The 13804-nt window shown below is 41.7% G+C and overlaps 1 protein-coding gene across 3 annotated transcripts in view; it reads left to right on the top strand.

Moving 5' to 3' along the window:
- RAPGEF4 (Rap guanine nucleotide exchange factor 4) overlaps positions 1-13804 on the top strand; it is a 226153-nt gene that overhangs the window by 153046 nt on the left and 59303 nt on the right. For all 3 annotated transcript variants that reach the window (XM_012806203.2, XM_023514143.1, XM_023514144.1), the window contains 5 exons: positions 5452-5536; positions 7254-7314; positions 8817-8893; positions 9300-9446; positions 11326-11441. In XM_012806203.2, the coding sequence (XP_012661657.1) occupies positions 5452-5536; positions 7254-7314; positions 8817-8893; positions 9300-9446; positions 11326-11441 (486 nt within the window). The remainder of the gene's footprint in view (positions 1-5451; positions 5537-7253; positions 7315-8816; positions 8894-9299; positions 9447-11325; positions 11442-13804) is intronic.

Below are 13804 nucleotides of genomic sequence, written 5' to 3'. Positions count from 1 at the left end.
GTCAGTGACTTCCTACCTTGCGGTCCTGACTTCTCTCACCTCGTTAAACATGTGTTGTAAACAGGACCAGAAAATTCTTTGCTACCTGAGTGGATTGCCAGATGACAGGGGGCTGCCCTATGATTACAGTGACCACTTCAGCCCACAGGGTTGGCTTTTGGTTCTCGTGGCTTTCCTTCCTCGCTTTCATTCTGCATGTGGTTTAAACGCAGAGACTAAACTGTTTTTGGCTTTGTTCCATTCTGTTTCATACGGCTGCCATGAGTCTCTCTGAGGCATCCAGCCAGGCCCCATGGAAGCCTGTATTGATGGCTGTGTTGGTTCCTGATGAATGGAAGGCCAGGGCAGGGAGCAGGCTGCCACGTGGGCATCTCTGAAGGTGTGGCCATGGCACCTCCAACAGAGCTTCCCCTGAAGGCAGTGGGGCCCAGCCCTGCAGTGAGGCTGGGGGCCTGGTAGGCTTTGCTTTAGGACAGGCACATGGGGGAGCAGGTGGATTCAATCTATCCCTCAGCCTCCCACTAGTTGTCAAAATTAAGAGGATTTCCCAGTAATGGACCCCCTCCGTGCACTCCCCTCCTGGAAGCTGCCTCCTTCTCCTCCTCCGTGTCTCCCAGAAGGGACCAAGGTTTCCATTCGCTCTGTTCTGCCTCTCAGGCTTCAGCGCTCAGCTTTTCCTTCCTGGGCATCTGTAAGTCTCAGGTTTTTACCTGGCAACAAACTGTGCCCTCCGCATGCTGATGCCCATCTGATCAGCCATGCGGTTTCTCTCCTGTGGGGATTTCTTCTGTGCTGAGCTGGGGCTGAAGCCAGGCTCAATTCTCAGATGTGCTATTCCTCTCTGCTTTCTATCATCCAGGCATTCCTAAAACAAAAACTTTCTGGTCTGCGGATAGTACTGGTTTGTTGTGTGTAGTGATGGCTTTGCTTGTTTGTTTCCCAGTGCTATTTGGCACATTAAAATAGCTCTTCTATCAAACCTTGGCATGCCAGACAAGAATCTGGCCAAAGCCCAGTAGGTGCTCTTCGCTGGTTTGGACAGACCTCTCAAACCCCTACTGACTTTGACATAGTTAGACTGAGCAACTTCAGCTACTTGGAAATCATAATTTGTTCCTTATAACAGCATGAATAAGTCTATAATTCTAAGGAAAGTAGGGATTTTAAGGGATTTGGAGTAAGAGGTGAAGTCTATCATTTTCATCTTCTCCCCTCCATCTATTAATAATTAACTATTGCCATGACACAAATGTGTCCCGTATCAAAGGTGAGTTGTTTCACAGATGCCTTGTCTTACTTAACTACAATGGGAAGGATAGCAGAGGAGAAACCCCCCTATTCCCCAAGCTGCAAAATGAGAACTGGCCCGTGATACTGCTGCCATCTCTCTCTGGCAGACTCTGAATTCTGTATTAATTATAATGAGAGTTATTGAATACCTACCCTGATAATAATGCCAGACTGTATTTGTGATGTATTTCTAGTTAGAGTACACACTTTCTATGTATTAACTCATTTGACCTTTACAATAATCCTATGGATCAGTTCCATTTTGCAGATACAGAAACAAGGCATTAGATTGTTTAGGCAACTAGGAAGTTCATGATTTAGATCTCAAATCTAGTCTCTGCTTCCAACCCGGTGCCCCATATACACCAGATGCTGCTTAGCTTGGGAAGATCTGTCTAGACTTATGGATATGTAAGCAAATAACATTCATCACAGTATGTTATAATTATCATAGCAATGGAACCATATGCTGTGGAAGAATAAAGGTTGGAGAAAACTGGAAGAAAAAATGTCTTAGGCAAAGACAGGAGCATGCAAAAAGGCATGAAAAAGCTTAGCATGTTTAGGGATTGGAGAGACACCGGGTAGAGCAGGGATGGAGGCTGTGGCTGTCAGGGGAGGTATTGCAGAGAGGGAGGTCGATGTGTCTAAAAAAGCCAGTGGAGATCTGGTTTTACAGAGCCTTGTATATGAGGGAGCACTCTGGATAGCCTTAGCTGATATTACTTGTTGGGTACCCGTGAAGAGATGACCAGGAAGCCACTGGAGCTCAGGAAAGGGCTATTTGGAGACAGAGATTTAGGTTTCATTATCATCTAGATGGAAGTCAGGGATTGTTCCCAGGGACAAAGGTGGAGCAAAGCCTTGAGAGCAGAGCATAATGCAGGCAGTGGTCAAAAGAACCACAAACCAAAAAGACGTGAAGAAATATCCAGGAAACAAGAAGGAATCCAGGAGGGCAGGAGAGTGGGGGGCAAGAGAGCTCCTGGGAGTGCTCCACGGTGGAGGGCAGTGGGGTCATGGAGGACGTTTCAAAAACAACTTAAATTTTGCTGCCTTCACCTCTCTTCCCCCACATCTAGGTGCAGGCCCTAAGACGAATTTGAGTGGCTCAAAGGTCAGCCTTGAACTATTGTGTCAAATTTTTAGGACATGGCATTGAAGATCTGGCAGTTCTTCATCATGTTTCAAATCTTAGATGAAATACAATTATTTTTAATATGTTGAGATTTGTCATTTCTAAAGGCAACATTTTTTAATAATCCCTAAGAGTTGATCAATACAGATTCCAGATTGATATTATGTAAACATCCCACCTACACGCACAGAGATCTGCTCCAGAGTTCCGACTTTGAGCCTATCAACATTTCAGAGCTAAATTCTAAGCCTTTCTTTTCCCAGCTAAGTGCTTCTCCTCCCACAGTAACAGGAGGCCCCATGGAGGTGAGAATGAGACTTGGTGACTGTTTTCTCTTTTAGCTAAGCTTCTAGGAGGGTTCCATGCTATTTGCAGCTGATGTCAAGTAGCAAGAACAGCAGGGCTGCTTCTCGTGCTGAAGAGCCATAATCCTATTATGCCCACATTCGTGGCCTCTGTAGTAGTAGATGGACAAAGGTGACTTGATTGACTTTTAAATCCCCAAGGGTCCTCGTTTCAAAATCCCCATGTCTAAGTCAAGTAGTAGATTAAGCCTCTTGCTGAGAAGGCCTGGCTCCTTTGGCACCGCGGCCACAGCTTTTCATCAGCATCTGTATGGGTCCCATACTTTCTGGGTTCCACTATTAAGCACTAGATTGGTATGCAGTTACCTCCTTTGGTGGTGATCCTTAGCAGGAGATGAACCCCTGGCATCTTCTGGGTCGTGGATTTAATCTGTCTTTGTACAGTCAGGATAAGGAAATATGTCCCCCATGGATTCTGTAAGAGAAGGTTGTCATCTTCTTTGGTCCGTGTGAAAGCTGTCCTTGTGAAGGTAATGCACAAGGTATGGAGAGTTTCTTCCTCCAACTGTCCCCCACTAGGTGTGTCGTCCTCCCCATATTATAATATGGTTGTGGAATTATTTAATCCAATGGACTATTTTAGACTATTTACAATTCAGTTTTAATTACTCCGAGTACTTATCTAATAATTGACTAAGTTTCTGAGGCCAAATGCCATACCTTATTTGTAAGTTTGGCTAACTTCTTGTTACGTGTTGGAGTTTTGAATATCACTTTTCTGGGTTTTTTTCCCCTTACATAAGTAAATATGTAGATATCTTCATGTTTGCTTCCTCCATCAGCTCTCACAACACTTCTCTCAGGAAGGCAGTGTACTCAGTTTTGTTTTGTTTTGTTTTGTTTTGTTTTATTAGATCATAACTACATTACTGCATTTATGGGGTACAATAGGCTGATTTTATATACCATTTGGAATGTTTACATCGAACTGGTTAATATAACGTTCACCTCACTTCTTTAATTGTTGTGTTTAAACATTTATACTCTATTACTAATATATTTGACGTGTACCCTTGCAATATGCACAGTAGATGAGGTCCCACCAATTACCCTTTGTACTCAGTTTTCAGATGAGAATAAGACTTTGATGTTATATGGCTGGTGAGGGGTTGTACAAGTTTGAACTTGGAGCTTGCTTTTTTTTTTTTTTAAGACAGAGTCATACTTTGTCGCCCTCGGTAGAGTGCTGAGACATCACAGCTCACAGCAACCTCCAGCTCTTGGGCTTAGGTGATTCTCTTGCCTCAGCTTCCTGAGTAGCTGGGACTACAGGCAACGCCCGGCTTTTTTTGTTGCAATTTGACCGGGGCTGGGTTTGAACCCGCCACCCTCCGTATATGAGGCCGGCACCCTTCTCACTGAGCCATGGGCACCACTTGGAGCTTGCTTTTCAGACTCTAAAGCCAGTGCTCTGCTCAGTACTCCAACATACTTTGAATTAATTTGACCAAGGAATACTTTTTTAATGACAGGGTAATGATAGTACACCTTCAGTAGCTCATTAAGGTTTTAATGTTCCATATTGAATAATATGAATTTATAATATTATAAATTGTTGGAATTTTAGGACAAAAATGGATACAATAGACTGATGATTATCTAATAAGTAACATTCATGCCTTTAGGGATTAGCTGACTGTAACTGTTGCCTATCTATCAATGTATAGATTATCTCTCATTTGACTTCTGAACACTCTCAGAATTAGTAACACACTAGTTTGTTTTTAATTATCAAAAACATACTAGTTAGGGTTCCTTACATTGCAGAAAGCAACAAAAAATTCAAATTGCCAACCAATCATATCTTGTCATTAATATAATGAAACACTATTAATGATTCTAAAATAATTATAGATATGAAAAATGGTTAGCAATATACTCAGTCTTCCAAAGCAAAAAATGTTCATAACACCATTCCTTAAAAGTGTATTATTGAATAATATTTTTATTATAAATTTTAGAATAAAAAAGCTTTATATAAACTGATTAACATCTCATAGATAGTGGTGGTCCATGGAACAGAGTTTGAGAAAGGTGAACATGTATCTCCCTCTCTGACTAATCCCAGACCCTACTATTTGCCTTCTCATCTCATGGCCTTACCTCTCATGGAGGGCTAAATAAGAAAAGCTGAGTCTGTATACATCCTACATTTGGGTCCTCTGGAAAAAAAGCAATTACACAACCCAAGATAATAGGGACAGCAGCATTATTATTCTGTTAGCCTAAGATATCACACAGGATCACAAGGAATTTGGATCACTTGTCAAATTGATTAAACCAATTGTTTCTTGTAGTGTTAAAAACCAAGTTCTGTCATTGATTAAGGTGGTAATGAAAGGCAGTTTTTTACAGCAATCATCTACAAAGCAAGAGGTAAATTTGTCAATTACAGCGTGAGTGGCTGTGCTCTTCCCTCTGAGATTGGAAGAGCAGGGACCCTGCATACTTTAGATTTCTCCCGTATCCTTCCATCAAGGAACATATTCATTTCAAAAATCCCTGCAGGGGTTATAATGGCACAATTGCTCCCTCTGTCGATATCCTTTTATGTAGAAGAAGTCCCTGAGCATGTTACTGACCTGAACCCAGTTCCATATTTGAAGCCTTAGTGATGACCATTTTTTCATTTTTTCCTTTTTACTTTTTTCTTTATAGACCTGGCCAGAGGACTGTGGATGACCTAGAGATTATCTATGAAGAGCTCCTTCATATTAAAGCTTTATCCCATCTTTCTACCACAGTAAGTTGTCTCTTAGTTGAGCATAGCTAGGGGACTTCCAGTTAAATGCACTGTTAGTACTGGAGGAGAGTGTTACGGTGTGGCAGAGGTGAGTGAGAGTGCCTGAATCCCCCTATGGGAATCACCTCCATTCTCTCTTACAAGATGCTCAGGAAGTTATACCCAAGAATGATCACTGAAAGGGAATCAAGTATTGTCATGTTATGAGCAGCTGCCCCTGTTAACCTAAACCCCAAAATAGGCTGATGTGAGTAGGACTGGAATCTGTGTTTCACCGCTCTGTGTGTGAACTGTGGAATCCACATACTCAGACAAGAGCGCCAGGCCTGGGGAGGGCTCTGAATCCTTGCCGTGACATACGGAGCCAGAGGGAGGGAGGAGAGAAATCTAGATGCCCTTTTCTGGCCCCAGGGGCCAACTCCACCAACGTTTGCTGCCCTATCAAGAAAGGAAGCAGAAAGTTCAAGAGAGCATCGGTTGGATATGTTAGGGCACAATAGCACTACCCACTAATAAAAACTGACCCAGTGGCTATATCTGATTCTGAACTTTTACCTGATTAGGGTATTTAGGAGACAGAAATTATGGCCTCTAAACAGGGATAGAAGCCCCTCCTTCCAGGAGATGATTTCAAGGCAGCACACATCTCCTGTGTGCTAATAATTCAAGAAAAAGAAGGAGGTGGTTTCAACTTTCACAGATTATATTCTGAGGCCCCTAAGAAACATCTACATTTGTCTTTCATTCCCAGCTCACTAAATGTAATGTTGTGCTACTTCACAGGGTTCACCTGCATGAACTATCCAGAGGAGGGTCCCAGACCACCTCCCCTCCCACCTACCACTGTCTTTGTCCTCCTCACTCTCTCCATGGGGGGGGGGGTCTAGTGCCTGGGAGCATCACTGGGGGAGCCCCTGCTTGTATTTAGGGGGCACTTGAGGCTCCATAAACTCATGCTGCGAAGGAGGTAGGGAAGAGCCCCCCCTCCCTGTCTGCACTCCAGGTACCTAGCACGCCCCTGTTACAACTTCCCTAGTATTGGCAGAATGAGAGGATAGGGGTAGGAATGGGGTAGGCTGCTCTTCTGCCCCAAACCCAGGTACCCAGGTACTGTGGAAAATTCTCAGATACCTGGTTCTCAGGGAGATAGAGCCATCGTTTGGGATCAAAATTTAGAATTTTTTAAATTAGAAATTTAACTATCTAGGAATAATTGGGAATTTGGGCTAAGAATATAAGTCTTCTCACTCATTTAAATTTAATTGTTTAACATCAAGACATTGAATCCTCTAGCATGTTTGCAGTGACACATTATAAGTGATGCAGGGAAGAGCTACTCACAGCAACAGAATCACACGATGTTGTCGATAGGCTTACCGTCTCACCCCAGGCAGAAGATAGGCAGACGGGTTGGCTAGCTAATTGCATGTGGGACTGCATTTTAGAAAGTCTCCAAGGAGGTTGTCTAGTATAAATTGGCTATAAGCTATTCTGTAAAAATAACTTTTGTATGGGCTTTAAGAACCTAGCAGCAAATCCGCTGAGAGCAGTTGTAGGTGAGAGTAGCAGCAGCAGCTAGTGACCAGGAAACAACTGTGCGGGAAGCCAAGGTACATGAACAGGGCACAGTCAGCCTCATGCCCCAGAAAGAGCATCAATCCCCCACTCCCAGGCTCCCCAATCCAACCCTTCCACGTTCTTTCTCTTTTTCTTCTAGGTGAAACGAGAGTTAGCAGGCGTCCTCATTTTTGAGTCTCATGCCAAAGGAGGGACAGTGTGTAAGTGAAACCTGCACAAGGGACCTGGCCTGGCTGGCACGCTCACACGCACATGTCACAGAAAGCCAGACAAACACATGGCTTCTTGTCCCCGAGTCTGGCTTGGCAGGGTGTCCTGTGGCACATTTATTTTTCTGGACCTGTGATTATTTTCAGCACATGTCAACTTTTCTGAAGCCTGGTGGTTTTCTAGTGGTAGCACACGCCGCGGGCACCAGCCTGAGCTCACTCACTCTCTACCAGCTCCTGCAGTGTTTAGAAAGGGCGGAAGTTGCTTCTGTTCAGCCTGGGCCGAGGCAGTGCCTTTCCCAGTGACCTCCCTTCAGTGTCTCTTGGAGCCAGTCTATCACAAGATTACCCGTTAGAAGGACATTTGAACTATCCTGCTTTCTTTTTCTTCTCTCATTTTCACTGGAGGCTCCAAGCCTGAGAGAATTTCTTTGCTCTAAATACTTACGTAATGCTTAATATTTTTTATCATTATCATTGCTGAGGACTTATTCTTTTCTCTCTTTGATTTTCTTATTATTCTTTTCTTGTGTGCTTTATTGTCCCCATTTTATTATAAAGTATTTAAATATTTCAAACAAAAATAGAGACTATTAAAAACACCCTTTCAATCTTTATCAAGCACAAACGTCATGCTATTTTCTTATATCTTCTAAAGAATGAAATGATACAGTTGAAGACCCCTTATTCCCACTTATATCCCATTCTTCTCTTTCCCTCTCCAAAATAACTCCAACCTGAACGTAGTGGTTATTATTCCAACCCGTTCTTTTAAAAATATAGCCAGTCCTCCATTTCCATGGGTTCCACACTCTTGAATTCAATCAAATGAGAATCAGAAACATTTGAAAGAAAGAAAATGGGTGGTTTGCATCTGTACTGAATCGTGTACAGACTTTTTTCTTGTCCCTATTCACAAAATGATATGGTATAACAACCATCTATACAGCATTTACATTGCATTAAGTCTAGAAATGACTTAAAGAATATGAGAGGGTGTGTGTCAGTTACATGCAAATACTGCACCATGGATTTGAGCATCCCTGGACTTTGGTATCCATAGAAGGAACAAATCCCCCACAGGCGACTGCATGTTCTGTGTATCTGTCAACAACATGGAGTGCTGATTGGCGTGTTTTTCAATGTCTCATTACTGGCCCGATTCCTTTTAAAAACTATTTTTCCATGGCATAACTTTTGATGAATTGCAGGGGAAATGTCTGTGGCTTTAAGAAAAGGATTGCTGGTTAATTGATAGCCCGTAAAAACCTATCCTGCAGAGCAGAGCTAGACGGGCAGTGTTTCTCTTCCTTTCGTTCTCTATAGAAAAGGAAATAACGTGCCACCTGAATAAGTTAGTTTTTGCCAGTGATTTTTTTTTCATATTACGTATTTATAATTCTGGGGGACTTAAATTGATGATTTGATAAGCTGTAATTTATATTGATGTGCTTCTATTCTTACCATCCGTCTTTTCATCTTTTTGTGTCTAGTGTTTAACCAGGGGGAAGAAGGTACCTCCTGGTACATTATTCTAAAAGGATCGGTGAATGTAGTCATTTATGGCAAGGTATATATATGTATAGCTTTTTCTTTTTGAAACTTTATTACGCTCCATTTACTAGTGTGGCTTATAAGTACTAGCCAGGTAGCACTGCAATTAAACTTGCAACAACATTGTTAGTGGATACAGAAAAGACGTTATTGCATCTTTAATTGAAAATTATCTCAATTATTATACTCAAAGTAGTATTGTACTTTCTGATTATAGTATATACATTTATGTTAGGCCATAGACCACATTACTCAATAAGAGAAAAGCGAAACATTAAATTTAATGATACAATCCCTTTTGTCACTCTGAGGGTATGGCCCATTGATATCTATCTACAGTGTTTTAGGGGAAAGGTAAGAGGCAGGTGGGTGTTTGCTCCATGTCAGGGACCATTTTCATCTGAATGCTCTACTCTTCCCAGGGTGTGGTCTGCACCCTGCATGAAGGAGATGACTTTGGCAAGTTAGCACTAGTGAATGACGCCCCACGAGCTGCCTCTATCGTCTTGCGAGAAGATAATTGCCACTTCTTAAGAGTAGACAAAGAGGATTTCAACCGGATCCTGAGGGTGAGTCCAAAGCAAAGTTCGGTTTGGGGACATCCGATTTTTCCCTTTCCCAATGAACAGATTGTACCTAGCGTCGATGGAACAGTCCCATGATGAATGAGTGCTCTAGGAGCAAAGGGCCTCTGTTACAAACCTGATGTGTTCAATGAGCTGGTGTGTATTCTGGCATCCAGAGGTTTTTACTCCAGTAAAGCTGCAAATGTAGAAGGTTATGCTGGACCAAATCTCTCTGCACACAACTGTGCTGGGCCATGAGCATCTGCCTTGGCAAAATGTCACAGTCTGAGAAGTTTCTCTTTGACACCCTGGGCACCCCCCTTTGTGTCCTTCCTCAACCCGCCCTGCAGCACAGTGGCAGCACCCTAGCCCCCCATCTTTCTCTAACCTAGATCTCCCGAGTCTCCACCTCCTACCTCTTCCAAAATCAAAACCTTTCTCCTATCATCACATACTCTCTTGATTTATTGAGTGGCTACAGTTTAGTGCAAGCCAAGCCTTGCCACCTTCAAGAGCTTTATCTCAAATTGTTTCAAGCTAAAGGAATTTCAGGCACTGGCAAGTAGGGAATTGTGCCAACTGCACTTAAAAGTTGCCTCTGAAGATGCGCCTACTCTGAGTTTGTGACAGGAGTTGTGAGAGTGGGTGATGTTTAGACAAGATGGTCCCTGGTCTCTCCCCACGTGCAGTCCCTGCTCCCTTGGAAAGGATGACCCAGTTTCATTTGCTTGGGGCCTGACTATGGACTGCTGGCAGTGATGAGAATGTCTCATCCCTCCTGGCCTCTTGGGTGACCTGTGGTCCTTCTCACCCTAGCTGGACTTCCCCTAGAAGGGCCTTCTGCTGAGGGCCTGCCCTGCCCTCTTTCCTCTCCTACTGATGCACAGAACAGACTTTCTTCTCTCTCTTCTGTAACTCTCCATCTTTCTCTAGCCCATCCTGAGGTCTCAAATGTAGCTTTTGTGCTTTCTGGTGCATTTCCATTATTGAACGATGATTCACAATGTCACTCCCCTGTCATTGTGTATAGACATCTGTCCCTATACACCCTTAAGCATTTGGCTATGGTGGAAAAATTTCCGACAAGAAAGTTTCAATTAGAAATATATTGTTTTAGTGTAAAGAAAGTTAAATTACAGTTTATACCATTGAAAGATATAAAAAAAAATACCACATGGAATTTGACTTCATTCCTATCTGACATCTCTTTAAAATGGGGACTAAATGTTGAGAGAAAGCGCATTCCATTTTTTAATTAATTATTGAAAATGACACTGAGGTTTGGAGGTAAACTCTACTGCCTTTTTGACTCCTTTCACACATGAGGAGTTCGCACTCAGCCAAAAACTTCTTTGGGAGAATCAGACGAGGACCATTATCATTGATGTAATGTATAAAATCACTTAAAATAGCTGAAAAGAGTTCTTAGCACATTTCAAAGAGATTTTTTTAAAAGTCTTTTGATTAGAAAGAAAGGTGCTCCACTCCTAAAGAAACTAAATATACTCAAAAGAAAAAAGAACTCTGCTGCGGCTGAGTACTATTTACCACATATTTTTTTAAAGAATAAATGCCTTTGCTCCCTCACCTTCCCGCTGTACCCGAGCCGTCCTCTTTCCCAGGGTGCTCAGAGCATAACCGCACTACTTTCTACTCTGCTGTTTTTCTGAAGCCGGGATGAAAGCTGATTTTAAAAACACATGCCTCAAACCTCATCTGGTCCTCTCTCTGACCGTTCCAGCCCTTGACTTTGAAAATGACTTAATTTGTAGACGCAACAATTAGCATCACAAGCACCAAATGAGTTTCTGAAGCACTTTAAATTTTTTTCATTGTCTGAGTAAATGGCAGCATCTGTATGTGGTGTAATTTGTATTTGCAGGATGTTGAGGCGAATACAGTCAGACTTAAAGAACATGACCAAGATGTCTTGGTGCTGGAGAAGGTCCCAGCAGGGAACAGAGCTTCTAATCAAGGAAACTCACAGCCTCAGCAAAAGTATGTTTGCATCTAACACTGTAATTGCCAGACTATGATTAACCTTTTCACATGGTATCATCATTTCCACAATAGCATGTTCTTTTTTGTGGAAGACGGGAGTGTATATGACTTTTTTTCTTTCTATTGACTAATCACACATCTTGTGGAGTATAATGTATCCATTTCTGGCACTGCATTGAACTTGGTGCAGCCTGGAGTAATTCTGGAGAGAATATTCCCCTACTCTAAAAACCAGTCTCCGTACACCGCGTTCAACGGTAATAGCTTTGTAACAGAAAGCTCGTGAGGGGACAATGGGAATGGGGACACCAGGCAGCTCACACAGCCCACAGGATGTGTAGCCCTGAGGTGATGAGAACCTTGGTATTTGAATTTCATATGTGGGGTTTCTCGTGAAGTGTTTTCATCTTGTTATCAGAATGAGTGTCTGAATGGAACCCAGATTTCAAATATAAAACAATTTGTTGATTGCAGCCCAGAAGCATCCATTTGGCCTTATTTGTTCTTATTTCTGCTAATGGCAAAGGGCATTGTCTTCACATTTCCCAGGTCACTTTCTTAATATAAGTCTTATTCATTACAGGTATGTTGAGTTCCAGCTTTTGCTGCAACTTCCTGTGTAAGATTTTTTCATCAAATGTGCCAACATCTGAGTGGTATGACGGAAGAATAGGAAAAGTGGCTCTAAGAAATTACAGAAAATTGCAAAATCTGGTTTTTTAAATAGAGATTAATTTTCAATCATACTTGAATAAAAACACCAATTCTGTAACTAAAGAAATGTCACTAAATAATATGTTGAAAGCAAATGCATCTCAAGTAATTTTCCTTTGTTTGACAAATAAGTGGAGTGTTCCCTTTATCAGAACATTCACTGGAACTGATGAATTGTTATTGTTTGGACTCAAAGCCTAAGGCTCAGACATTTTCATCTGGATGAATCAATATATTTTCAAAGAGGGCAGGAAAAATGTATTATCAAATAACCATAGTATATTTTGCAGATGTTATCGAATCCTAATGATATATATTCCAACCCCTTTTAAAAAGATGGAGAAATTTCGGATCAGAAAAGAAAGTTACTGGCCCAAGGTGTCAAAGCTTACGATTATAGAATACATATTCAAGTCTAGCTTGACTAACTTTCTCGCCTGTGACTCCTTCTTCCTTACCACAGCAAAATATGGTATATAAAACCTGTATCCTCAGTATTATGTAGTAAATGCTGTGAACCAGTATCTTTCAAAAAATCTGACATAAAAGGACGGTATCAAAAACTACTTTTCACTTACAAAAAATTCTTTATTGCTGTATATTTTACTACTGTCCATTCTTAAAAATGTATTTTAACAGTTGTCCTCCCAGCCCACCAAGGAGGATGAGAATGAAAATGCTTTTTTTATGTGAAGTGTGGGGCTGTCCCAATGTTTTACTGTGGTGCCCGTACAAATAACTAGACCACTTTAGAGGCTGAACCTGCATTCTTTAAGAATGCTTCAGATGTCTCAGGAAAAGATGCTAACTGAACATGTAAGCCTTGAAAACGTAAGCCTTGAGAATTCTTCTTAGTCTGGACATTTGGTCTGGAGGTCTCCTGGGGGTCCTCTTGCTTCACCCCTTCACATCACTGGGTAATGATCAAAGCATGTGTTTGTCGTAATATCTTCCATTCAGGGTGTACTTCAAATATAGGTTTCTTAGGACATCAAACTAAAGTGTATAATAAATGAGAGACCATGTGTATTAAATTTAATTTAGGCCTGTGCCTGATTTTCCATTATCGCTCCTAACTTGTATCCTGTAGTCTAATCTAAATTTCTTATATAATTCAAAACTCCTGCTTATTTGCAGTAAAACCACGAAAGAAATATCAGCGAGTTTAAAATAAGGCACCGGGCAAAGTGATTTCCCTGAAAAAATGAAAAACTACTCTCTCAAAGGATCATCTTCCATGTTGCACTTTCTCAAATGAGATGGAATTGGTTGAAAGGGGCGGCCCATGAGAATGAATTTTGAGCCAGTATTCTAGACAACTTTCTTAACATGGCATCAACATTATCTGTGGATGGACTTAAAATTTATGAAGCTCTAGGCAGGGGTGTCCAACCTTTTATTGTCTCCATTGCAAATTGGAAGAGTGAGAGTTGGGCCACACATTGTATATGTAAATACTAACAAAAGCTGATGAACAAATAAAAAAAGTCTGTGCATACTTTTTGAGCTCTCCAATACCTCCAATAAGCAAAACCATCCTCAGATCATCCACATGTGGCCCACAGGCCATAGGTTGGACACCCCTACAAGTCTAGGGCCTCTTCTCAGAAATTGTCCTTTTTAAGTTCAAAGAGGGTCACCATGTT

This window comes from Otolemur garnettii, unplaced genomic scaffold, assembly GCF_000181295.1.
Source record: "Otolemur garnettii isolate 467f Iridium unplaced genomic scaffold, OtoGar3 scaffold00048, whole genome shotgun sequence".
In the NCBI taxonomy this organism is placed as follows: Eukaryota; Metazoa; Chordata; class Mammalia; order Primates; family Galagidae; genus Otolemur; species Otolemur garnettii.
The sequence above is the reverse complement of the archived record's forward strand: the minus strand, read 5'-3'. Positions and strand labels throughout refer to the sequence as shown.